The sequence below is a fragment of the Fusarium solani genome (genome assembly GCF_023522795.1).
Source record: "Fusarium solani strain SB1 chromosome Unknown bctg00000001, whole genome shotgun sequence".
Taxonomy (NCBI): Eukaryota; Fungi; Ascomycota; class Sordariomycetes; order Hypocreales; family Nectriaceae; genus Fusarium; species Fusarium solani.
Genome location: NW_027072156.1, coordinates 5,693,382 through 5,719,237, shown reverse-complemented (window position 1 = coordinate 5,719,237; position 25,856 = coordinate 5,693,382). Strand labels below are relative to the sequence as shown.

General features: G+C 49.8%; 8 protein-coding genes across 8 annotated transcripts; 5 read left to right on the top strand and 3 right to left on the bottom strand.

Annotated features, from left to right (window-relative positions):
* Positions 1–1,820: 1,820 nt before the first annotated feature.
* On the top strand, positions 1,821–2,495 carry MRS44_003929 (uncharacterized protein; the record flags this gene model as incomplete). The annotated part of the gene is made up of 1 exon (XM_065623487.1): positions 1,821–2,495. The coding sequence occupies one exon, from the start codon at positions 1,821–1,823 to the stop codon at positions 2,493–2,495; it is 675 nt and encodes a 224-aa protein (XP_065479559.1).
* Positions 2,496–10,397: 7,902 nt separating this feature from the next.
* On the top strand, positions 10,398–13,213 carry MRS44_003928 (uncharacterized protein; the record flags this gene model as incomplete). Its single annotated transcript, XM_065623486.1, has 4 exons — positions 10,398–11,406; positions 11,447–11,495; positions 11,546–13,129; positions 13,198–13,213. 4 exons carry the CDS (start codon positions 10,398–10,400, stop codon positions 13,211–13,213), a joined length of 2,658 nt encoding a protein of 885 aa, XP_065479558.1.
* Positions 13,214–13,292: 79 nt separating this feature from the next.
* On the bottom strand, positions 13,293–15,629 carry MRS44_003927 (uncharacterized protein; the record flags this gene model as incomplete). The annotated part of the gene is made up of 6 exons (XM_065623485.1): positions 13,293–14,049; positions 14,095–14,175; positions 14,251–14,427; positions 14,503–15,057; positions 15,133–15,489; positions 15,574–15,629. The coding sequence occupies 6 exons, from the start codon at positions 15,627–15,629 to the stop codon at positions 13,293–13,295; spliced, it is 1,983 nt and encodes a 660-aa protein (XP_065479557.1).
* A 453-nt stretch (positions 15,630–16,082) lies between these two features.
* MRS44_003926 (uncharacterized protein) lies at positions 16,083–16,688 on the top strand (the record flags this gene model as incomplete). The annotated part of the gene is made up of 1 exon (XM_065623484.1): positions 16,083–16,688. The coding sequence occupies one exon, from the start codon at positions 16,083–16,085 to the stop codon at positions 16,686–16,688; it is 606 nt and encodes a 201-aa protein (XP_065479556.1).
* Positions 16,689–18,392: 1,704 nt separating this feature from the next.
* Positions 18,393–18,968, bottom strand: MRS44_003925 (uncharacterized protein; the record flags this gene model as incomplete). Its single annotated transcript, XM_065623483.1, has 2 exons — positions 18,393–18,714; positions 18,766–18,968. The coding sequence occupies 2 exons, from the start codon at positions 18,966–18,968 to the stop codon at positions 18,393–18,395; spliced, it is 525 nt and encodes a 174-aa protein (XP_065479555.1).
* A 723-nt stretch (positions 18,969–19,691) lies between these two features.
* MRS44_003924 (uncharacterized protein) lies at positions 19,692–20,343 on the top strand (the record flags this gene model as incomplete). Its single annotated transcript, XM_065623482.1, has 2 exons — positions 19,692–20,247; positions 20,291–20,343. 2 exons carry the CDS (start codon positions 19,692–19,694, stop codon positions 20,341–20,343), a joined length of 609 nt encoding a protein of 202 aa, XP_065479554.1.
* Positions 20,344–21,539: 1,196 nt separating this feature from the next.
* MRS44_003923 (uncharacterized protein) lies at positions 21,540–22,646 on the bottom strand (the record flags this gene model as incomplete). The annotated part of the gene is made up of 2 exons (XM_065623481.1): positions 21,540–22,380; positions 22,453–22,646. 2 exons carry the CDS (start codon positions 22,644–22,646, stop codon positions 21,540–21,542), a joined length of 1,035 nt encoding a protein of 344 aa, XP_065479553.1.
* Positions 22,647–22,781: 135 nt separating this feature from the next.
* MRS44_003922 (uncharacterized protein) lies at positions 22,782–25,683 on the top strand (the record flags this gene model as incomplete). The annotated part of the gene is made up of 4 exons (XM_065623480.1): positions 22,782–22,868; positions 23,346–24,410; positions 24,934–25,120; positions 25,187–25,683. 4 exons carry the CDS (start codon positions 22,782–22,784, stop codon positions 25,681–25,683), a joined length of 1,836 nt encoding a protein of 611 aa, XP_065479552.1.
* Positions 25,684–25,856: the final 173 nt, after the last annotated feature.

The following is a 25,856-nucleotide window of genomic DNA, read 5'->3' as shown; positions in this document are numbered from 1 at the left end:
GTTGTACTGTATTGATACTGTAGCTGAGGAGCCATTATATAAGAAAGCGCGAATGAGCGTTATTACATATGTAACAGGGCCAGATTCAAGTTTCAAGCTTGATGATAGAATAATCATCCGCGGGCCAAGTTGGCATCTCATCAAGAGAGCATGCTTAGATATAAACGCTGAGGTGACATCATAGCCCAGAGCTCAAGGAAATATGTACAACAGCTTTCTACAGTACTGTACATACTGTACAGTATTGAGCACTTGCATCTACTGCTCTAAACAACATGCTCTTTGTAAAGTCTAGGGTGGGGTCATCTATGGCTACTCAGGCTTCCTCTTAGTCGAGGCAGCAAAATGTATACCACTGCGATTTACTATCGTATCCTAACCTGTCCTCCCGGCAGCAATGGCACAATCTGACTAGGCGCTGTTTTGGCCATAAATTCCCACATTAATTTCGGCTGTTTTGCATCCCGCACCTGAATCCAGTCGTCGTCGCGGCTCACTTTTGCTGTAGTAGCGCGCAGCTCCGTTAACTCTACTGCGGCACGTTTGGTCCTTAGAGGATTATAGTATACCATTAATGTTTGCGACGTTTTGTGCTCTCCTTCGTCTTGCTTCTCTTCTTCCACTGCCATCTGTCTTACGAGTAGCCAAGGATTTCTATATCCCGTCCTTCCGAAAGGCTGGCCTATATGAAGTCTTACTTGAGATGAGACGGAAAATTCGTCATAACCTTCTTGTGATTGGAGTGTCTGTACGAGTTCTTCGCGGTCACCGACCCAGTCGAGATCTTTGGTTTGCCCAACCAGTACCAGAGCAAGTCTTAGCAAATCACAGGTCTTACCTACTCGACTTAAATCATAACCGAGTACTGCCGGGGTCAATCCTCGGGCGACCATTTTATCCAACCATTTATGATTTTTGAAACATAGGTCCCAGAAGAAAATGTTTTCGGCACACCCAGGGCAAACATCCTCATAAGCGCCTTTGTGCGTTTTTAAAAAGCTAAATGTCTCTCCCCACGTTAGATAAGATGTCACCATGTACCGAATTTCGGTTGGTAGCTTCTTAAGAAAACGAAATTTCTTATCACGGCGCGTGACGATTCGATCCATCTTCCACCGAGTTTGCTGAGACAACTTGACAGGTGAGACTAGTGAATCATAAAGGCATGCCATATTTATACAAATATGGGCGACCATGAATCGGCACGAATTTAAAGCGCTTATGTCTTGGCGTCACGTGCAGGATAAGCAGGTTTTATGAATCAGCAGTAAGATTTGCGCCTTAGATCGCGATTTTACAATAACATATAAGCACAGTAGTAGGTTATACTACAGTACATATCTATCTACTGAGATTTGCTACGCGGTATGTATGTAGCGGCGCATTATACAGTAATACAAGTTTTCGTGATCTATTCGAGATGGCAGGCAGCTACAGTATTTAGAACTGATTCTACAGGCTAAGGTTGAAGATCAACGCTAGCCTCGGATGTCCCACCGTCGTGGGCGTGCTGGTCCATGGCAACGTCGAAACATGACATTCGCTTAGCCTTGCTACTGAAATGAGCCCACCTGCTCCGGCTGACTACAGTAGTCAGCAGCAAGATTGGACTCGACCCAATTCTTCTTACAGTAGCATCCACGCACATCACCCAAGATAACACTGTAAGAACGGCTCTATTTGCGTTGGGCTCATTGCTCTACGAGCCGTAGTGCCATAATCTAGTATATCCTCGTACTCCTATATATAATGCACTATACCTTACACTTAATGCCACCTGCTCCGCTAGATCCCCGAAGGATTTCTTAATAATTATCAACATGCCTCTCCCCGAACAAGACAATTTTTTCAAAGCTTTCTTCAAGGACAACTTATGGCTAGAGAACGCGAAGAAGTCGGGCCATTCCGTCTATATCATTGGACCTGACCTAGAGCAGCTTTTCTCCGAGAAAGATGTCAAGAAATGGAATCAACAGACCCTCTTTTTAGTGAGCACCTTCTTTAAGTATAACGCATTGAAGAGCTCGTTGCAACCTTATGTTCGTCACACTCATGGCAGGTCACGGAAGCACCATGATTTGGTGTTTGAAGAACACGACGTTATCCTGAACGTCACAGGTATTTACCAGGATCGATTGTCAGACGGGATTCCATGTCAGCACCCTGAGAAGCTCAGCTATCCTACCGCCGATGGGCGAGAAACCATGTTTTTGGAATATGGGCAAGGGGAGCTTCAAAGAGCCAAAGTTCGAGGACTTGGACAGGACGCACGCCCAGACGAATCAGTTGCTGCTATTTGCGAAGTACAACTTAAGGACGATTATTCGGTGCTAATTTCACTTTGGCCTACCTATTTTTTTCGAATATCGAAAGATTTCGATGGATGGGAGCGTGCTAAAGACTATCATGAGAAGGTCAAGTCATTTGTGAGGATGCATTATAGTCACTGTGAGGCTTGCACGATGAAGCAAGAGATTCCGGATGATGCTTTCTGATAGTGGAATTGAAAGGGATTAAGTTTGCTATGTTATACAGTTAGGTGCGGGTTCAGCGTTAGTAACTTGATCCTGTAGTTTTCATGAAAATGGACTGAGCACAGAATTGGCCATGTTTCTGGAGCCTTGTGTATTGCGATAGTCCGCGGTAACCCCTTTTCCAATATCTGCATCTGCAACTATCTCACGGAGGGTCCAGTTGAGGCTGGTGAGACTTCCTAGGTGGAAGTGGCGCACGGAAGGTAAGGGCATTTTGGGGTAAGAGATGGACCCTTCAAGTAAAGCGAGGCAGGAACGACATCATCAAGTTGTCTGCATCAGACAGTCAAGCTGACAACTAGTGGGCACATGGGGTAGTCATCAGGCTTATGCTAACAATCAGCTGCTGAAGTGTGTTTTTAGTGTGCCTCGGAAACACTAGGTCGATATTATAGCCACAAAGCAAGCTAGAATGACACAATCATCCCTCGGAGATGTACAGTGTTTTCTACTGAGAATACACGTAAGAATAGGGCGGTTCACTGATGAAGTCAATCGAAGACCGGTGTTTGAGATGGAGATGCCAGGTTACGGAGAACGAGGGCCCAAAGTCTCCGGCCTGAGCATCGGCTGCGAAATCGCCAAGAGAAGCTGACGATCCAGAGTCTGCGTGTCTGTAGAATCAACAGGAACTGGGGCCCCAGTCCTAAAGAGTCGAATGATGTGGCCGTCACTGCTGGCACCTACTCCGGGGGTACCTCCCTAGTCCCCATGGTCCCAATTGTCGGGGAGGTAATCGAAGTTTGCGTGGTGAGTGCCCCGGACGTGGACGTAATCTCCCCGTAGGTACCCTTGTTAGTACGCTTCGTTGCCTTGGTTGCATGGGCTTTTGTCACGGAAGGCCGAGACTCCGTTGTGTTGGCCTGATCGTCAGTAGTGGATAGATACCTGGTGCTTGAGGTGACAACTACTGCCGGGGCAGTTTCCACAAAAGTGCTTGACGATCGAGTGACAGTAACCAAGGTTGTCTTGGTCTGCATGGTCTCCACAAGGCAACCAAGGCGCCCAGGAACATCCGAGGGGATGGAAGGATCCGCATCTCCGCTATAGATTACACCATGACTATAGCCGGGGGCCAAGCCAGTACATTGCCTGGAATTAGTTAGCCGCGGTGATGTTGGTTGCGACCACGTCAAAGTACCAAATGATATCGACATCCCCATTGGGGCTTCCCTTTGGGATAGTGAAGGTCAAGACCTGTCCCCCATCACAAACTGGCGACGACTTGAATGATCGCCGGATCGAGAGAAATGAAGGCTCTGAGAAGCACATGGTGGCTTCGCACCGAGTTTCCATTGGGGTATGCACGCTGCTCTAGATGAGTTTCAAAGCCAAATTCCTGCAGGGAACTACCTACATGACCGAGAGTGGAGATTTTCCTGCCTCGAGGGGAAGGGCTGGTTCCGCAAAGCACAAGGGGTATCTCATTGATAGCGCCCATGCCCCTTGCAGAAAAAGAATAGCAAGAGTGACAGAGATCTTCGAAAACATCATGGTTGTAGGCTGAGTGGATGGTGTGGATGAAGGAGGGGATGAGGGTTAGGGCGGACTATGTATGCACGCGTTTAATTCTCGTCACCGAGTTGTTGCTAAAATTGACCGCCAGCTGCATGGACTACTAGCGTGTTAATTATCACAGACCCCTTTGAAATATTTGAGAGGCACGATCGCTAAGCATCGGAATTCCCCATCACCGCACATTTTGTTTATACTCTCATCATGGGCGCTGCTACTCTTCCCAACGACGGCCTCCTGTTCGACTTCCCGCAGATGGACTACCCCAATCTGCCACAACTGCGGTTTACTCCAGCTACATTGCAGTGTCTTGCCGACGCGACTAGCGGCTCGTCACTAATAAGAAGCACGAGCCTTGCAAAACATATCATTTCGCTTAGAAGAGTTGGAGAGAGCTGTGTCGGCTGGAAGTTGTCAGCTAAATCAGATTGGGTTCAATTTAGATGGAGCGATCCCAAAGCTGCTTAGCGCCACTGGAGATTTTGGGAAACACTCAATCGTCTTGAGGGGTAGAGCTATCCCGAGGTGTCGAAGTGGTGGCGAGTCGTACAGGGGAAAATATCCCTGAGGGTTCTGCATGCAGGAGCTGCGCCTTTCCCTATCGGTACTCATACAGACAGAAGCCATCCGTGGGTGTCGGCCAACAGAAGCCATGGCACCATCTTGAAGACTACTTGGCCATGGGTGACTGACAGATCATTATGCAGGACCCTGCTAGGTTTCGGAATCACGGACCACTGAATTCTGTCTGAGTGAAGAAAAGGAGACGGAGAGCGGCGGAATCCGGCGAGTTTTGCCTCGCTACTTCGGGATCATCTGCCCTATTGCGGCCAGACGGAAGAGTTGATGCTGCCGAAGACCAGTGATCTTCGATATACTGAACATCGTGAATCGAAGAAACCTTTCGCTCTGACCTACGTGGTTGCTTATCTAAATATTGACTGGATAGATGGTAAGCCCAGCGAAGCATATTAACTGCACTGCCACTCTCGTAGAATGCAGAGTAACTAGCCCTCTCATGGATTGACCACCCCATTCTGCCTTGTTAGCGCCGTAACGTCACAGGGTTGGCCTAATGACCACAACACTGAGCCAAGGATAGCCACATCGAGGCGCACATACACAGCCGAGATCAACTGGAAGGAAGGATGCAGGTTCGGGTGTGCCCCAAGATGGAAGGTAGTATACGAGGTAGTGGCACAAGAGGATCATGGCGAAAAAGTATTGAGTGGAAGTCTCGGTGGTTAACGGAGTTTATGTCTCGGAGTTAGTTTCCTTCTTACTGTACACCCGCTGATAGATCCCTTTCCATATTCACTGGTTCAAGACAACGCATGATAAAGAAGTGTGACTTGTTTGCTTCCGGCTGGTTAGGAAAGATCCGCGCATTCGCCATATTCTCCCAACAGTAACTCAGGTATATTCGTCATACACCTTCCAAGGTTTGCCAAGCAGAAATCTTTCCGATTATAACTCATAAGGCACGTTTACTCCATACCCATCGTTACCCTAACATCTTGAATCCATAAGATACGTCATATAGTTTGAACTCTAGGGTTCTGGAAATATACTGATAAGCGCACGCAACGAGGTAACAGCCGTAATTCGCCATTCCCATCAGCTCTCCGGTCAAACATCCCTTTTTACTCCATTTGACACTGTACTCTACAGTACAGCATAGCACAGCACACTCCTGCTGGATTACCATTGTATTCTCCCCGGAAGTGGAGAAGTGGAGAGACTTGAATCATCTTATGGTGTACTATAGTCAAGTAATCAACTATTGATAATCACACTTTGAGAAGTACCGAAACTTTGCATCTGCTTATTGTAACCTCAGCTACTTCGCCCCCGATAACCTCAGCCTCGGTGGTCATTACTATGATTACCTGAGCCCTGATTACAGCCGTCGGATTACCATGCCTCCCGTCACGAGCTTAGAATAGATTAAGAAAATTCAAATAGTTATATATACCTACTATATATCGTAAGATAATTAAATGCTATAAGTCTATCTCAGGACACTATCATAATACATATTATATACTAGACAATCTAACCCACATGCCTAAAACAAAAGACACTCCTATACAATTCAAATAAGAACGAGGCTATAGTAAAATATAACAAAACTTCCAGATGATATTTGGCATAACATTTCTAAGAAACTCCATTTCCGAGACCTCTTTAGCTTCTATGCTAGCCATCGCCATGCTAAAGAGATCATGGGCAACTCTCAAGTTCAGAAACTAAAGTACTGGGATCCTATCTTCCAAGATTACGAATGGGTTAGTGCCGTTAACTCACGATGCCAGACCGCTACGCTCTTATTCTGCAATGAGGAAAAATCCTATGTTTATCTCATTCTCGCCGAAGAAAAGGACAAAGTAGCCAAAGACAGAGCCAAGAGCACTGAAAGCGAGGATTATGCCACGAACGAAGCTCTCTTTGATATAATTAAGAAGTCTCTCCGCTCTGAAAGCCCTGGGAGACACTGCTGCGAGGTGCAATTTCCACGCTTCACCTTAAACATCAGCAATGTATTATTCGGCCCCGCACCTATTTTGTGTAAAGACCTTACTGGGGTATTTCTTAATAAACCCTTAGAGTTGGTAATTTATGGAGAAAGAGTTTGTATTCCAAAGGCGAAGATTTTTGGAGAAGAGCTCGCCTTCATAGATATACCTGGGTTTAGACCTGTTAATTTTTGGGATAGGGAGCTAGATCAAAAGATGTTCCCTACATATGCAAGTACGCTCTAGGGCCTTAATACGCGTAAAGAGCTCTCTATTTTTAGATAGCATAACACAGGGATTGGCACAGTAGTCTACTGATTATGATGATGGAGGAGAAGATGGCAACTAGTAAGTCGCGAGGGGGAGGCGCGCTCTTGGAAAGGCGAAAGGGCGTGACGGGCGGGCGAGGTGAATTGGAATGGATGCTTGCGCTCTTTTGCTTCGGCAAACGGGTTTCTCACCACCAACATATGCAAACACTACCTGGTTAGCAAAGGCTGCGAAGGGGCGAGCCGGACCGGGATGGCGCATGAGATTCATCGCGAAGCGACTGATAGTATATCGTGAGGCACGGCTAGAGGGCTTCACGGTGAGTACGCGCTGGCCTGTCTATCATTTCTCTCTGCTTTCTGCTCTTCGTGATATCCCTGCGTTCCCTGCCGTAACCACAAAACGTAACCATCAGAGTCAATATTCAGAATATAAATCCCTGACCCCTCTGCTGCAATGCATTCGCAACTCTCTCATCACTCTATCCCGCGGTCAAGGTCACGCTTGCACTGAGAACTTTGCGCCTCTTCGCTCCCAATTTGCTGCACCGCAGTCATCCGCCTCGCGTGGCCGGCGTCAAGCCCCAGTGCTCACATGCCCTCAAGATAGCCAATAACCCTGCTGCACTACAACCCAGTCCATCATATCTTTTCCCATGTCGTCCCGTCCGAGAAAGTTCTGGCACCCTCTTATCAGAGAATCGAGCTCTTCATTTTCCATGCGGGCATCTTCAAGAAGTACACTCCGATGGAGAGCTTGAGCAAGCTCAGCGGAGCACGGGGCTTCAGCTAGCTCACCCTCTTCCACATCAACCAGCAGTCCGCATAACCGCAAAGTGCCCAGAGGAGTAAATTCGCTGCTACGATGATGTGTAATTGGCCCTGGAGAGCCGCGTGCCATCTCGAATAGATCACGAAAGACTGTGATGTAATGCGCCACTTCCGCATAGGAAGTCTCACCAGCCTCAACTGGGCTCTCTTGTCTTGTGAACGACTCAAGAATTGCATCTTGACTTTTGCGAAGGATTACTTGTGCAACCTTTCCTCTGTAATCCTGCGTCAGAGTTAATCCAAGCGTTATGAGGCATAGGCAAAGCCTCAGTCGGACATCGGCGGAGGATTGCTGTAGACAGTCAGTAACATCCCGCTTGGCATATCTTGAATAGAATGCCTCTTCACCTCAATTTCACTACACAAAAGATTCCATTCTTTGCTAAGCCTCCCTGAATCTTCACTATGTCCACAGTGAATGCTGGACAGAGGCTGGGCAGGGGGACATTCTTTGGTATCTTGCTTTTTCGTAGGGGGGTCAGAGCTCATATCTCAATAATATGCTCGGGGAAGTCCTCAGATGCCACACGTACGTGAAAGACGCAGAATAATATCATATTATCTATCCCTTCGCCGACTTATAATCGAGAGGGAGGTAAGATATGTAAGGCGGGATAGCATGTCAGCGACAGACTCAGGGACTTGTCAGTCAGCAATACCATGCCTCTCTCGCAGAAAGTGAGAAAAAAAAATAAATAATACCAAGGCCATATTAGTATGCTTATATATCCTGCATTGCCTGTTACTATTATGTACGCCATATGATCCATGATAGGGATGCATAGCGGTCCGTTTTATGTTTAGTGGGCCGAAAGGACGGTCATATATATCTATATGAGATTAGTAACTCTGTGTAAAACTATTCCTCCCTTTGCGTCAGTGACAGGCTAAAGAGTAGATCCATCATGAGCTATCCGCCCAGTCCATAATCATATAAGCTTATCCTTTGTTGCTGAAATCTATGTAGTGGAGTCGCAGTGATTACACTATTCAGCATCCGATCAGCCTTGCCTGTTCCGGCATAGGCCGATTCATCCAGGACGCAGGGATGGTGAACTCAGATGATCACTCAGCCTATCCTATTACGGAACCTGACCGACTGGGCGGGACAGTGATGTATGACTTATTCCTTGCCGTACTAAATTTAAAACATTCATATATAAAGAAATGGCCTACGATAGAGCTCTGTAAATCTAAACCATATATAAGTACTACACAATAGACATAAGTAAGAATAGCGATGGAGTATACCACTCTCAAGCAGGTCCAGCCTCTACTTGAAAAGTTAGCTAAGCAGGAAAACAAGTTCCTAGAGCCAATACTACTTAGCTATGAGTATATAGAAGGGGTTGCAGATACCCTGGCGAGCGAGAGAATAGAGACAGGAAAGAGCATCGAGTCAAAGATTCTCAACCAAGGCCAAGGGCAGAAGGGTCAGAAACCTCGTTGATGAAGTCGGGCGCGGGCTCAGAGCCAGTTTGTTAGACTTAAATTTTGTAGTGCCCCATTATCAGACCCCGTTTTCAGAGGAAAGGATAAGACTCTGGTCACACTATTGCTACATCCCGTCATTGGCAGGATCTAGATGACGCATTATTCTTATTCAAGAGCGAACACATACAGTCCCGGCCACCTCCAGAGGCCGCCCAGCTTTCTACGTAAAGTCTTTGAGCACGGACCTCGGAGTGGCTAGTGTGGCTTCTCGACAGTGCGTATTGGTTGTGACAGAACTGTGGTAATCTACCCCACCTTGTCAAAGATGCTTGGTGCTGTCACGTGTCATCAAGCACGGCTGCTTACTGCTTACTGCCGTGGAAAACACAGACACATCTGTCATCTTCATCCCCCATAACGCGTCCAGAATAAGCCCTGACTTCTGGCCCAAAATGGCTCCCCGACTCTCTGATGCTGACCATGGAAAGCTCAGGGCGATGATTCAAAATAATGAATCGACTAAACATATAGCCCAGGCCATTTCCTGCCACCCCCACTGTGTCAAGTAGCGGGCTATCCATGGTGACGACTCTGAGGCATCCAGAAAGTTGAAAGGTAATGGGAATGATGCAACAGGAATAAAAATGGTCGCACTTGAGGACACATGTAATCATATTGTATTTATGGGTAGCTAGGACATTCTATGTGAATTGCGTGGACTTTTAGCCTTTGAAGGGCTTGCTAAAGGAAGGCAAAGAGATTAAAGAAAGCCTAAAAAAAACAAGGGCAGCCCCACCTGTTTAACTTCCGTTGCATCCAATGTGGGCGCTGTATCGATAAGCGATCGATAAACGGACAATTCATGCCTATCTTGGCTTAGTTTGTGGACAGAGTCATGGCTCCCTGGCGCCGATCCTGATCGTGGAAATCTTCCTTTCCATTGCCAGACCTTTCCCCACTGTCTCATAAAAAAAAAAACGGGGGGGGAGGCCAGCCATCTGAGATCGCGACTATTTTGTCTGCGTCTCTGGCAACCCATTACGGACAAATCTAGCTACATTTGATTTAAAGCAGCCTCGAAAAAGACCGAAGCTTCTGAAAACAGCGTCAGCACGGTAATCGGACCGACTGTTGATCCGCTCTCCAGATCTAAAAATCGTGCGTGCAGCCTCGCGACCCCGCAACTTTGTTTCTTCGCCTTCACGCTAAAGGCACCGGACCGAAACCACGTTCGGAAGCTAAATGTTTTCCGTGGACCCTTACCGGCTCGAACGTCATCCCGTCAAACCAGTTCAACGATGAGAACCCGACTCAAAAGCCCAGATCTTTACACCGTTGGATGGATTGCTGCTCTCCCCATCGAGCGAGCAGCAGCGACCGCGTTGCTCCACGATCGACACGATGAACCCGAAGGCTTTGACCAGCATCGATCCGATGAGAACTCCTACACGTGGGGCCGAATAGGCCAACACAACGTTGTGATCGCGTCACTCCCTGCAGGAGTCTACGGCATCGCAGCTGCAGCAACTACCGCATCAGACTTGATCCATTCGTTGCCGCATATTCGGATCGGTTTGTTGGTGGGCATCGGGGGAGGCATCGCTCGGCCTGATCTGGGTCGGGATATCCGACTCGGAGACATCGTCGTCAGTCAGCCTGACGGTACGACCGGAGGAGTGGTCCAATATGACTTCGGAAAGGCGAAAGCGAATGGTATCTGGGAGCGAAAAGGCTCTCTCGACAAACCGCCCCGGGTACTTCTCCATGCGCTATCAAGTCTCCAGACGGAGCATATGATTGCGGGTTCAAGAGTACCGGAGCTGCTCCATGCGATGTGGGAAGCCAACCCTCGTATGCGCATCTCCACGAACAGTTTTACTTATCAGGGTGCTGAGAATGATCGACTGTTCCAATCGCAACATGACCATATCGGTGGTAACAACTGTGATAAGTGCGACTCTTCTTGGGATGTGAAGCGTGATCGGCGAGAGTCGACCGATCCAGAGATTCACTATGGCGTCATTGCCTCTGGAAACACACTCATCAAGGATGCAGCCACTCGGGATAGTCTTTTGGAAGACACTGGACAACAGTGTCTCTGTGTGGAGATGGAAGCTGCGGGCCTGATGGATCGCTTTCCATGCCTGGTGATACGTGGTATCTGCGATTATGCGGATTCGCATAAGAACGATCGGTGGCAGCGATATGCGGCTGCTACAGCGGCAGCATTCGCTGTAGAACTGCTCGGGTTCGTCCCGGCTAGGCAGCTCGAAGAGACACAAAAAGTCATCGAAGTGATCCAATCACGTTAGTAATTCTTACCTGAATCAATTGGAATATTGCGCAGTCGCTGACGAAAGAAAGAAAATAGTTGAACAGAAAGTCAACAGCCTGAGGTAAGGCGCGCGTGAATATGCAAACACCATTACTGAAAACTGTAACATAGCCTCCCTATTCAGAACGTCGATTACCGAACGGCCCTCAATCAGCTACATGTCGCAGATGGTGCCTCATTCGACTCTCACGCTGAAGAACATAACCCTACCTGCCTACCGGGCACCCGAGTAGACCTACTCAAGGATATATGCCGCTGGATTGATAACCCCGACTCGAAGACAATATTCTGGCTCAATGGCATGGCAGGGACTGGGAAGTCAACCATCTCACGCACCGTTGCTCAAAGGCGGCACGAGCGCGGTGACCTCGGTGCTAGTTTCTTCTTCAAGAGAGGAGAGTCTGACCGAGGGAACTTGGCCAAATTTGTGTCTACCCTGGCCCGCCAGCTGGCCTTGAGTATTCCAGAGGTTGCGCCGTTCATCAAGAAAGTAATCGATTCCGATTCAGCAATCGTTGACAAGGCCGTGAGGGAGCAGTTCGAAAAGCTCGTTCGAGAACCACTGTCAAAAGCAGCGGCAACGCCAACAACCCCGTCGTCAGTCGTTATTGTCGTTGATGCGTTGGACGAGTGTGACAGCGATACCGATATCAAGCTACTTCTCGATCTTCTCCCCAATGTACGCTCTACGGTTTCCTTGCGAGCTCGAGTGCTTGTCACTAGCAGACCCGAGCTCCCCGTGCGCCTTGGTTTTCGTGCTATCGACGGCACCTATCAAGACATGGAACTGCATAAAATCCCACAATCGATCATTGAGCTCGACATATCTGTCTTCTTTCACCATGAGTTCGCTAACATTCGCGAAAACTTCAATCGGTTGGCAGAAGAAGAGCTGAAACTGCCAGTGAATTGGCCTGGAGAAGCCGACCTCATGAAGCTCACTATTGCAGCCTCGCCTCTCTTCATTTTTGCCGCGACCATTTGTCGCTTCATCAACGACTCGTGTCTCGGTAGTCCTGATGAGCTTCTGCAGAAGGTGCTTGTTTCCACGGGCAGTGACCATGCCTCAAAGCTTGACATGACCTACTCACCAGTTCTGGAGCAACAAATCATCAACAGGTCAGGACGCGAGAGATGCGACGTCATCGAGAGCTTCCGCCTTATCATTGGCACTATCGTTACGCTGGCTAGCCCCTTATCCATACGCGCTCTGGCCTTTCTTCTGCATGTTCATATCGACAAGGTGACAACTAGACTCAATGTGTTACATTCCGTTCTAGATGTTCCAAGGACTCTCGACTCGCCGGTGCGACTGCTGCATCTGTCCTTCCGAGACTACCTTGTCAATCCTGAACAAAGAGAGACAAACGAGTTTTGGGTGGATGAGAAATTTACTCACCGAAAGCTGGCAAGAGACTGTCTGCGACTTATGCGCGGCGCTCTGCATGAGAACATATGCGGCCTGTCTTTCCCAGGTATGCGTCGATCTACAGTAGACAGTGCGCGACTCGAGCAGCGCATACCTTCAGAGCTTCAATACGCATGCATGTATTGGGTCCATCATCAGACCAATGCCGGTTTTGAGGCGAATGAGAGCCGCGAGGTCTATGATTTCTTGACTACGCACTTTCTTCATTGGCTGGAGGTGCTGAGCTTGATGAACCGGGCCAGAGAAGTTCTCGACTCACTCAGGCGGTTAGTTGACTGGCTAGGGGTAAGTCTCTTCTATAGCTTAAAGTCTAACCCATGCTGAGTCTTGTTAGAACCGAGGAGATTTAAGCCTATCGAATTTTTTAGCTGATGCAGTTCGGTTCCTCCAGGCAAATTTCTCTGTGATTGATGAAGCACCGTTGCAGATTTATTCTTCTGCCCTTGCCTTCGCGCCGAAGAGGAGCATCATCAGAAGGATATTCGAACACCGTATCCCAAAATGGCTAACTGTTGGGCCACAGGTCAAGGATGACTGGGATGCATGCTTGTTGACGCTGGAGGGCCATAGCTCCTGGGTCAAGTCGGTGGTGTTCTCGCACGACTCGACGATGGTGGCATCGGCCTCTCGAGATGAGACGGTACGGATCTGGGACGTGAAGTCTGGGAAGTGTGAGCATGTGCTGGAGGGCCATAGCTCCTGGGTCAGGTCGGTGGTGTTCTCGCATGACTCGACGATGGTGGCATCGGCCTCTCGAGATGAGACGGTACGGATCTGGAACGCAAAGACGGGGAAGTGCGAACAGGTGCTAGAGGGCCATAGCTCCGAGGTCAGGTCGGTGGTGTTCTCGCACGGCTCGACGATGGTGGCATCGGCCTCTGACGACAAGACGGTACGGATCTGGAACGCAAAGACGGGGAAGTGCGAACAGGTGCTGGAGGGCCATAGCTCCTCGGTCAGGTCGGTGGTGTTCTCGCACGGCTCGACGATGGCGGCATCGGCCTCTGACGACAAGACGGTACGGATCTGGAACGCAAAGACGGGGAAGTGCGAACAGGTGTTGGAGGGCCATAGCAGCTCGGTCAGCTCGGTGGTGTTCTCGCACGACTCGACGATGGTGGCATCGGCGTCTTGGGATGAGACGGTAAGAATCTGGGACACAAAGAGGGGGAAGTGCGAACAGGTGCTAGAGGGCCATAGCTACGAGGTCAACTCGGTGGTGTTCTCACACGACTCGACGATGGTGGCATCGGCCTCTCGAGATGAGACGGTACGGATCTGGGACGTGAAGACTGGGAAGTGTGAGCATGTGCTGGAGGGCCATAGCATCTCGGTCAGGTCGGTGGTGTTCTCGCACGACTCGACGATGGTGGCATCGGACTCTTACGATAAGACGGTACGGATCTGGAATGCGAAGACGGGGAAGTGCGAACAGGTGCTGGAGGGCCATAGCTCCTGGGTCAGGTCGGTGGTGTTCTCGCACGACTCGACGATGGTGGCATCGGCCTCTGACGACAAGACGGTACGGATCTGGAACGCAAAGACGGGGAAGTGCGAACAAGTGCTGGAGGGCCATAGCTCCTCGGTCAGGTCGGTGGTGTTCTCGCACGACTCGACGATGGTGGCATCGGACTCTTACGATAAGACGGTACGGATCTGGAATGCGAAGACGGGGAAGTGCGAACAGGTGTTGGATGGCCATAGCTCCGAGGCCAGCTCGGTGGTGTTCTCGCACGACTCGACGATGGTGGCATCGGCCTCTTGGGACAAGACGGTACGGATCTGGAACGCAAAGACGGGGAAGTGCGAACAAGTGCTGGAGGGCCATAGCTCCTGGGTCAGGTCGGTGGTGTTCTCGCACGACTCGACGATGGTGGCATCGGCCTCTTGGGACAAGACGGTACGGATCTGGAATGCGAAGACGGGGAAGTGCGAACAGGTGTTGGATGGCCATAGCTCCGAGGCCAGCTCGGTGGTGTTCTCGCACGACTCGACGATGGTGGCATCGGCCTCTTCTGACAATACGGTACGGATCTGGAACGCAAAGACGGGGAAGTGCGAACAGGTGTTGGATGGCCATAGCTCCTCGGTCAGCTCGGTGGTGTTCTCGCACGACTCGACGATGGTGGCATCGGCCTCTGACGACAAGACGGTACGGATCTGGAATGCGAAGACGGGGAAGTGCGAACGAGTGCTGGAGGGCCATAGCAACCGGGTCTACTTGGTGGTGTTCTCGCACGACTCGACGATGGCGGCATCGGCCTCTTACGATAAGACGGTACGGATCTGGAACACAAAGACCGGAGTATGCAGGGAGGTCATTTCGTGGGACTTCCACACGGATGTACTTTCTTTTACATCCGACGATAGCGGCCTTGTCACAAGTGCTGGTGTTTTCTCTTTTACTGGCGACGTGATGTCTTCCTCAAAGCCTGCCATGCCATCGCAGTCTTCAATAGTTTCAGGACTTGGCTTGCGAGACAAGACATGGGTCACGACGGCAGGAACGGACTTGCTTTGGCTACCTGCCGAATGTCGTAATGGAACAGCAGCTGTCTCAGGAAACTCGGTTGCTCTAGGCTGTCGGTCAGGAAGGGTTGTTCTCTTGGAGTTTTCTGCTGCGGAACTAGCCAAAATCTAATGATAAGAGTGAATTTACCCCTGTCGACACGATTCTATTGGGCACGATATGTAGACTACAGAAAAATACAGTATGTCAGGTGTCTCTTTGTGTTCATGGTCAGCATCAGAGAACTGGGGCGCCATGTTGGGTCAGAGATCAGGGCTTATTCTGGTCGCGTTGTGCTGGATGGAAGATGGTAGTTGTCAGTATTTTCCTACGGCCATAAGCGGCGGTGGACAATGACAGCACGTGACAGCGACAGGGATCTTGAGGAGATGGGGCAGATTATCACAGTTCCTGTGACGCATGGTGCACTGTGAACAGCCACATCAGCCACGACAGGGTCCGTGCTCAAAGACTTTACGTAGAAAGCTGGGCGGCCTCTGGAGGTGGTCAGCACTGTACCTTGATCTTCCACATGGTAGAAGGTAATGTAATGCTGACAGCGCAGTTAAAGACTAGCTCTAGTTCGACCCGTACTTACTGTACATATGTACTGTAATAGATTAAGTCTCGGCCTAACGAGAAAAGGGCCTTAACTGTTTCGTTTTCTCTGATTTTTCTTTCTTTCCTTCCCTCGACGTCAGTCCTTCTCCATGCTGCTACTCATGCCCAACCCAAATGACATCCCCTTGCAAAAGCCTGCGACCCGCCCCAGGCTTTCGCCGTCGCTGCCTCTCGAATCCTACCCTGATATGATCCCGCGGATCACAGCGGACGCGTTGGTCGCGGCTCTGAACGAACCATCTAGTAGCCAGGGCACACAATTTCTCCTCCTCGACTGTCGGTTCCAGTACGAGTTTGGTGGCGGTCATATCGAAGGCGCAACCAATTCGACCGACGAAAGGCAGATCGATAATTTGCTCTTTGAGACCAATCAAGAACTAGGGAAGACTATTATTCTATACTGCGAACTCTCGCTTTGTCGAGCCCCCAAGATGGCTCGATATCTCCGATCACAGGATCGGGCCGCAAACGCTGATTGTTATCCTCGCCTTTCATATCCGGAGGTCTATGTCTTAGAGCGCGGATATGAAAACTTCTTCTCCCATTACCCTGACCAATGCTCGCCTCGGGGCTATGTTAAGATGGACGATGCTAGGTATCTCAAAGAGTGCGTGGAAGGTATGAGAAGGATCCATGGGCGACGGAGTCATAAGCCGACAATTGAGCCAACACAGCCACTACCGATTCGCTTCTAGATATAGATATAGAATCACTACATTAGCATTTATTGAATTTTAGAAAACATATAGAAAATAATGCATGCCAAGTTGAAAGTGGATTCAGTGCCGTGATCATATGTTCTGTCCCGGAAACCCACTCCAACGGCATGGCAAATAAGTAGGTAGGGGGATGTTCCGTCCTGGCAGGTCTCCAGAGGAGGAGAGATATAAGAGAAGCCTGACAAAAGCTGCGGATATACTGTAGTCCCTGCGTGGAGGGACGGATCCCAGATTGGTCTGGGTATTACATGGGCAGGGTTAGGGTAAACGATATCCGGAACATAGACGGTGCAGGTCTCTCTTGGCTTTGGGCTCCAGATCCGTCATCATAGCGGGCCCCGGTATGCAAAGGTAATCAACAGGATAGTAATCAGGGCACGCCTAATGGGTTACCGTACTGTAACCAGTCTGAGATTATCACGGTTGTCGGTGTGAGCGCTCCTCTATAATGCGCAAGTCATTCCTTGCGACTAACAAGCTTTCATAAGAGTTCAACGAGAAATAATATAAAATCCCCTTATCACTGCTTTCCATTCCCATAACAAATAACTAGTTACGTACTAGAAAACAACAACAATGGCCACATCCAACTTCGAATTTTCCTCCACCATACCTTTCGACCGTTCGGGCTACAACTAGGTCGACAATGAGAACTGGCGACGTTGCTCGTATATATATTGTATATATGTATATTGCACGAGTTCAACTCTACAGCGAAGGCCTGTCTAGTAGGTGCTGCAACGCCGTTGGCATCTCTATTTCTATCCTAGGGCTTCAGGCTAGCGCCCGCACGCCATCGTCACAGACTTTGCCATTTAATCGCCAGTGTTCTCCTTGAATATGATATGAAGCTGGGTGACTCCGCGAAAACAGCTTAGCTGGCTACGCGCGTCTCGGAGATAGTCGCTAGTCGTGGTAATGTTCTTGACTTTAGATTCGAGGTCCTTCTTATACCCTTGACGCAAAGATTCGATAAATTTATCGCGGTAGTTGTGGTCGTTCGGGGGTCGGGGGAGGCTTATCGTTGGACCTATCTGAAAAATGTCCACCTTCGGATTGATGTAGAGGGCATATGCCGGCTTGAGCTTATGCTGCAACAAAACAAAGGTCCGTAAAGCATGTTCCCGAGACTCTTGACAAACATGTAGGGCGACAGGAACCTTGGGCACTTCTTTTTGCAGGCCAAAGTTGCCGTCAGAAGTTAGAAATACGAGATGACCAGCCGTCGTTGATAAGAGACGTCGATTAAACCCTGAAAGGAGGGTAGGTTCCGTGACGGCGATAATGCGGGAAAATGTAGAGTGAGAGGCGAGGCACAGTGGAAGAGCGAGAAAGGTGGAAGCTATGGGCTTAGCGGTAGTCCTATCGGATTATAGGGTTAAGCAAAAAGATCTTGATTCTCTCTCTCATATGCGCGCCCCTTATTGCGTCAGTGTCCGTAGAACACCGAAATTTCTACGACACTTCGCCGAGTATGGCTATACTTGGCCGTCGGCGCATAAGTTATACCTTTTGTTATACAACTCATCACTGACTCATATCAGGCGTCAATGACCGAACCTACTCCACTGGAAAGGTTTATAGACCGGTTGGTCATTAACCACACTGCGGGGTTAGGAGGCTTGTTCTCTGCGTGTTAGACTCCTTTTGTCTTTACTTATCTACGGTATTAACGCCATATTATTCGCTCATCCTGCGCACCTCGTCATCCCATGCCTGTTTTCCCAAAGTTCCCACCACCGCATCCTTAGCCGCTCTAAGAGCCTCATCGGAATCAAAATCGTTAATCCGCACTCGTGTTGATTCCCAATCGATTATATACTCCAAGTGGCCGTCTGGTGACTGGATAATTTTCGAAATTCGAAGGAATCTCCATGACTTGTTTCTCGCAATGGCCACTTTCCCCCGTCGGGACTTCTTCATTCGTGTTGGGGTCGGGCCTGTCTTGGAGCGTACCCTGCGCTTCGTACCCGCTGGAACTTGGTCAGATCGGTCCTCAGCTCTAAAGACGTGGTCTCAACTGCAGCGCAACGCCGCGGGTAAATAGGATCACCTACAGCTCATAGGTCGGTCAGTGTCATGCGCGATCCCTGATTGGACCACATCATGACTCGCCCGCACCTTTTCGCCCGGTGGAGCGGAACCGACGTGGTCTATAGGTCCCTGACCCACAGCTGGCCGGTACTGAGGATGATATAGAGCACTCTGAGCAGTTGAAGATAATGATGCGTAATGGCTTGAGGTTGCGGGCGACATCGTGAACGTGAAGGAAATTAATACTGACGTTTATTATACTAGTCCAATGGAATCCGACGATAATACGCATAGATATACCCGAAGTAACGTCGGAATAAATACATACGCTATAGCTCTACAGTACAGTACTAATATTTAGAACATACAGTAGTGCAGGCTTGGCAAGTCAGGTTCTCTTATGGATGTAATAAGGATAAGACTGTAAGCAGAGTAATGTTCCAGAACTGGAATTATGGGCGATTGTAAGCTGGCAACACCATGCCCCACTTCGTCATTGAGAGGCTATCTACTACTGCTTAACGCAAAATGCCAATGTGCGTATAGATGGTCTGGTGGGTGTCACGTACGTTCAGCATTTACGCGATTACCCCAAGAATAAAGGAAACGCCCGTTCACCGGCCGCTATCTCCAGAATGGGCAACTCCGTGGCCTCCTAGATTTCTACCCGGAATGCAGACAACAGGAGATTACAGGAATAATCTCACGCGCTAGCCGCGCCCGTCCTATCAGCACACACCCCGTCCATCATATGCAAGGCAGGACTCAGGTTCGGTCGATCGGATAAGCATTGCGTGACTAATAACAAGACCTATAAACAGTCTCCTTGGTTTCTCATCGGCCTCAGCGTATTATCTCCCGAACGCGAGACTCTATTTACCCAAACCCCATAATTCTGCGCTAGAACGCCGTTTCAGCTCGACTACATAACCGACGTAGAAGTTCATGTCAGCTTTCGAAAAGACCGACGATGAAGACACTAATAAGGGGTGGATACTGCGAAAATTATTTCGGGTGCTAAGAAAGAGGCAATCTCTAGACTCGACGGACTGGCAACCGACGACGCCGGCGGTACTATCATCGACTGACATTGGCGTCGCTGTGCGCCAGCCGCCTACCGTGAGTAAAATGCTAGAGTATGATGCTTTAGTTAACCATAGCGACTGCGCACAGGATGTCCTCGACTGGGCAGAGATTGCAAAGGTCGAACCGGAGCTGCTCGCGGCATGTTTCGACGATTATCTATACAAAGTTAACAAGGGTGCCTGGGAGACCATGTCCTATATTGTTGGGCCGAACCACCGCTCAATGGAAGTAGTCAGGCTATACGGAACATTGAACCAGTACATGCTGCGGCTCAGTGACCTACTTCGCGACCAGCCCGCGTCCGCCATCGATGCACCACCTTTAGATGGGAACATCCTGGCGGGCGATGCAGCAGTTAACTCACGGGGTGGAGCCCTCACTAAGGAAGAGATTATGGAGGCACTGTGGCGAATTTGTAGCTACTGCACCGTTTCTGTTAATGGACTCACCATGGGTAGATGCATCGCCGACCAGACGAGGTGGCTCCGAGGATGCAGGGAGCCACGAGTAAGCTGGGAAGTCATTTGGGATAAAGAAGCAAAGTGGAGGCTTAACCCAGACCATGGCGTGTTTGCTCAGGGTAATTCTGGATATACAGATGAGCAAAGACAGCATAACAATGAAAATATGGCTCGAGTCTGGCAGCTTCTATTTGACAGGTGGGTTAGAGCCACAGTTGAGGGAAAAGAGAAACCGACGGTAGGGGCCGAGCAAGTATTGATGTTCTTACTCTCGAGGCCAACCGGCCTAATGGACCTCGTGGGGATAATCGCCAAACTAGAGCCGCAATACCATCGCCTTTCTTTTCGTCAGGCCTTTACTTATTCTCGCATTCCAAGTTAGAAAGATAATAGAAGTGTATCTCCTCCGTATAACTGAGTAATTTTAATACGCGGGGCTTCTCCGCTTAGACAGTCAAAAGCCAGCAGACTTGAACGCACCCAAGAAAATTCAATCTCCCGCTAACAATTCACCTGGGTACTGTACCTGAGCCTAGAAGCCGTTATCGCCACACGCGCCACAGCTTCGACCACAGATAAAGCTTCTATGCAATATCACGCATGGCTCATTGCACACAGTACTCTCATGCATCCATGTAGGGTGGCAAAACTCCCTGCATCGATGGATGCAGCCACGCAGTCGCCTACTAGGTTAGATGTTTCTATACCTGCACAGAAGCACCAGTGAATCTTACCTATTGCAGATTTTGAGACATCCGCCACTGGGACTTAGAGTGGCGAACTCCTACAAAGTATTGTTAGTCTAGAGTTTGAAACTCAGCAGTAGAAAGAAGGGCATAGCTTACCGAAGGGTGGGACACTGTCGGAGTGTAGTCTGGATGGCGCTCGCAGCGAAGAGTGATAGATGTGTTGATCGAGCTTGATGTTTCTAATGTCGAAATGATTCGGGCCCAAGACGCATGCGGCCGGAATGTCCCTGCATTGCCGATGATGTAAAGGCCCCGTCGTGCACGACTACCGATATCGATGTTAGAATAGAATCGAGAATGCGAACATCAATAAGCAGTTGAAAGTCTCTGTCTTACCAGAGAAGTGAGGTAATCTTAGCTCGGCCCGAGAGGAAACCGATCGACGCCGACTCATTACTCCTGACCAGGGAAACAACAATGATCGAAAAAGAGTCGGCCGGCAAGGCATCTCTGACTTCCCTGTCAGCCCCCTGGCATTGCCCGAGAAAGATTAAATCTCACATTGTGGAAACATGTATCTGCGGTGCTGCAAACCGCTTTCGGAGCATTCTGCACTGCTGCCGGTAAGGCGTCAGCACAGCAACGTCAGGGTATCGACAGGTCTCCTGAGACAGAAGTTGTCGCGTAATCCAATAGCACAGGTCAGCCTCGCCGTGGTTGGAGAAGCCTCCATTGGAGGCTTGAAGATCAGGGAAGGCATGGTCTAGCCAGAAGACGTTCTGCAAAAAGCCAGCTACGTTGGCCAGCTCGCATACCGAACCGTGGTCTCGCAGCGGGGAAGCCTGACCGGCACGCACTAGATCTGCAATCTCGGGACGCATGTGGATTTGGGTGGAGAGAGAACAAACTTCAAACCGCCTCCTTAACTTTCTGGTGAGCGTCTGTGGCGCAAAGTGGACGACGCGTTTGAACTTGGACAAGAGATCGGCAAAGCCGGCTGTGTCTAATGACTCCTGGCAGATCATAGTCTGCGTCCCTTGCAGCCATCTAGCGTTGCTTTGTTGCACGAGCTCTTGTGCGGTCATCACGATGACATCCGCACCATCTAGGCAAGCATGGCCGCGAGCATAGTTATACCCTCCTGTATTGTCATCGCTCACGACTCGCAATTTTGCTCGTAGTTCGTCGTCGGCAATACCACGTTGGCTATCTGAGGGACTTGTTGGTGTCGAGCAGAGCATATCGATTCTCTCCTGACCGCCTCTGCTGAGGTTCTGGTCATCAGATCTGCCAGGAAATTCTCCGTCGCTCGTTACCTGTGGGCCTCTAATGACTGAGAATCCATTGAGTTTCTCCAGCAGAAGCTGCAGCCCTTTGGCTTGATGGCATGTTCGAGCACTAGGGGACAGTTAAAAGTCAAAGAAGATATTCGGGACTCGGACGGTCGTCGTCCCAAAGAGTTCAACTCACGTTACAATGATGGGATCTGCGGAGGTAACCTTCTTTGCCAGGACAAATAACTCGACGAGCGTCGATAAGACTGACTGATAGGGGGTCCCTGGGAGTGCATGTATGTGAGTGAGCTTTCGCCAAAGCGCCCTTTTGACGATTTCTTGCTGCTCGTGCATGGGGTCGCCTAAGTCAGGAAGGTTCTCGGGGGCCATAATGGATGCCGCTGCAATCTCAAAGAGCAAAAAGCTTTTGCTGTGTTCACTAGGATTAGACTCACGCGTCGACTATCGCTTCCTATTGATATAGTTGTTATTATGTACGTCCAGTAGAGTAAGACTGGCTTCAGCATGGCCCTTACCAAAGCCCAGCTTACTTGGGGAACACAGAAGCCCATATGGATCTTTCCCGAATGCGAACGCCGCACATATAATCACGTCAGTGGCAGTGTGGTCAGCTACGAGATGACAAGCAAGGAGGGGATTTGGTCTTCTTCATTGTTGTCTTGGTGAAAGCTAATAAGAGCTTCCATCAAAGACAATAATTAACTACCATACGTACTTGCCGTAGGAAGACTCAGAAGGCATTAAAATGGTGCAGTTGCCCATTTCATTATTTTCTCCCCATGCGAATCTAATTAATAAATTAAACCTTGTGCTTTTCGTTTGGTTCACTATTATATTTGTATGTTTTAAAGCCCTGTAAATCATGCCTCACTCTGACCCTATGGATAACAACCTGAGGACTCCAGGCTCTATAATCGACGTTGGGGTATCAGAGTCGCGACGACCGAAGGCTTTCAAGTCCACATGGGCGGAGCTAGGCTTCGCATTCGCCCTGTGTTGCTCCATGCTACTAGCAGCAAGTTCAGCTCACCTCTCTTGTATTAAATGAATATCTAACGAAGCTATCAGGAATTCTTTGTCAGCGGCTTCCATGTCGTCCTCCCAACCCTGACCCAGGAGCTGCGCATACCCGAGGCTGCTCAAACATGGCCCTCGAGCGTCTTCTCCCTCGTTGTAGGGGCCATGCTTCTTCCAATGGGTCGCCTAGCCGACATATACGGCGGACGCCTCGTGTTTGTGGGCGGATTACTGTGGTTTTCCCTCTGGGCTCTCATAACTGGCTTCAGCAAGAACTATACAATGCTCATCATCTGCCGCGCCATGCAGGGCCTTGGTCCTGCCGCATACTTGCCCGGAGGCGTCATGCTCATGGGAAAACTCTATCCGCCTGGCCAGCGCAAAAACCTCATCTTTGCGCTTTATGGTGCCTTTGGCCCCCTTGGCTTCTTTTCTGGCATCCTCGCTGGAGGTCTCACGGTCGAGTATCTGAGTTGGCCATGGTACTTCTGGGTCGGCGCCGTGATGCTGGGCATCATTTCTGGTGTATCGATCTTCGCCGTGCCGTTCGATTACCGTGATAGGTGTCGCGGCGATACCATGGACTGGCTGGGGACGGCAACCATCGTTCCCGGGCTGGTGATGGTTTCCTACGCTCTCACGGATAGTCCTCATGCCGGCGATGGCTGGTTTACCGCATATATCGTCATCATTGGCATGCTCTTTCTGATGAGTGCGTGGTACGTTGAAACCCGCCGGGCAGTTAGCCCGCTCCTACCCTCTACGCTCTTTGCGCCAAAGTACATAAAGCCGCTCCTATTGGCGAACTTTATGAGCTTTGGATCCTTTGGTCTTTTCCTCTTCTATTCAAGCCTCTACATCGAGCTAGTCCTTCACAAGTCGCCGCTGACCACGGCCATGTGGTACATCCCTATGATCGTCGGCGGCCTAGCTATTGGCGTTGTTGGTGGATTCACCCTACATTTCCTTCCTGGGAGGGTATTGCTCGTCATTTCTAGCCTCGCCAACACAGTCTGCATGCTGCTGTTTGCGCTAATGCCGGAAGGCGCCAACTATTGGGCCTGGGTGTTCCCTGCCATGGTGTGCGCGACCGTCGGCGTTGATGTCACGTTCACGGTCAGTAACGTGTTCATTACTACAAATATACCCACCCATATACAAGGACTGGCAGGTGCTCTGATCAACAGCGTGTTTTTCCTTAGCGTCAGCTTCTTCTTAGGCACGGCCAATATTATAGTGGCAAAGACAGCTGATCTCGGACTCCGCGAGAGCTACAGAGCGGCCTTTTGGTTATCATTCGGAGTCGCGTTGGTTTCCTTCCTAATATCTCCCTTTCTCAAGATTGGATCCGCTAAGGGTAGTTGAGCAGCAGAGCGACCTCAGCGGCTCGAGGCTGGGGCGGAAGCGATAGATTATTCAAAGGTCACCACGAATAAGTCCATGTGCTCGTCAATAATGACTAAATAAGATATAGTCAAGCCCTGCAGTGAAGGAACTGCCATGCTGACGGGTGACGGGTGACGGATGACGGATGACGGGTGACGGCTGATAGCTGATGGCCGAAAGTTGGCATTCAAAATAACTATCAGCATCCCAACCAGCTGATCCATTACACCCACCATATATCGATTGCGGATAGGATAAGGTACATACCAAGCTGCCCATATCTAGTCCGGCGCATTCTACCCACATGCGTGTTACAACAGGCAGCAAATCCCGTGTGTATGCCACTTCATCGCGCAGATACCCGACACGACCTGGTTGCCTTTCCCTTCCCTCTCTACACACATCCGCTCAACAGATGTCAAAGCCAGTCGACGTCCAACGTAAGAAATTATACCAAAGGCCCTCCGAGCTCTTAGCTCAAGATTAATTGACAATCCAAACCCTAGGCAACAATGGCCTCGAGACGAGCGCCAAGTACGTCTTTTCACGGCTCGTCGCATGTTACAGCGGGATCAGACAAGCCGCGAGCTTCCTAGGCGGCATGGCTCTGGCTATCCTCCTCTTTGGCGATGTTCGCGGTGATCTTCGCGACGGTCCTCTTGACGACAACGCAAACCAAGCTGCAGCGTCCCTCTTTAGCGTCGTTGCCGTGTCTGTCTCGACCATCACCGTCACGATCATGCTCTCGTTCATGTTTGAACAAGTTCGACTACCGAGCAAGTGCGACTTGATCGTCGCTTGGATTCCGCCGGTCTTATTGGACATTTCCATTGTCAAGTTTCTTGTTGGCCTGGGCCTCTGGTTCTCTGACGCTTTTGCTCAACCGTCAAGTGGGGCTACCTACACGGAGCCCTTGTTTCTTGTGGCTGCAACGGTCCTACTTGCAGTATGGGTGTGGGCCTCATTTACCGCAGATAAGTCCCTTCCTGACTTAGAGGACTAGCCGGCGCCGACGACTATCCCGTGTGGCCTAGAGGGAGCGTGGTCTAAACAGAAGGCATCATAACGCGACCGTGTCAGGTTGTTCACCGTATAGTATCAGGGAGGGAATCATACGCTGTACACATTTCCCATTTTGAATCCGCCTGTGTGCTAGTTTCTACATACTACAGCCAG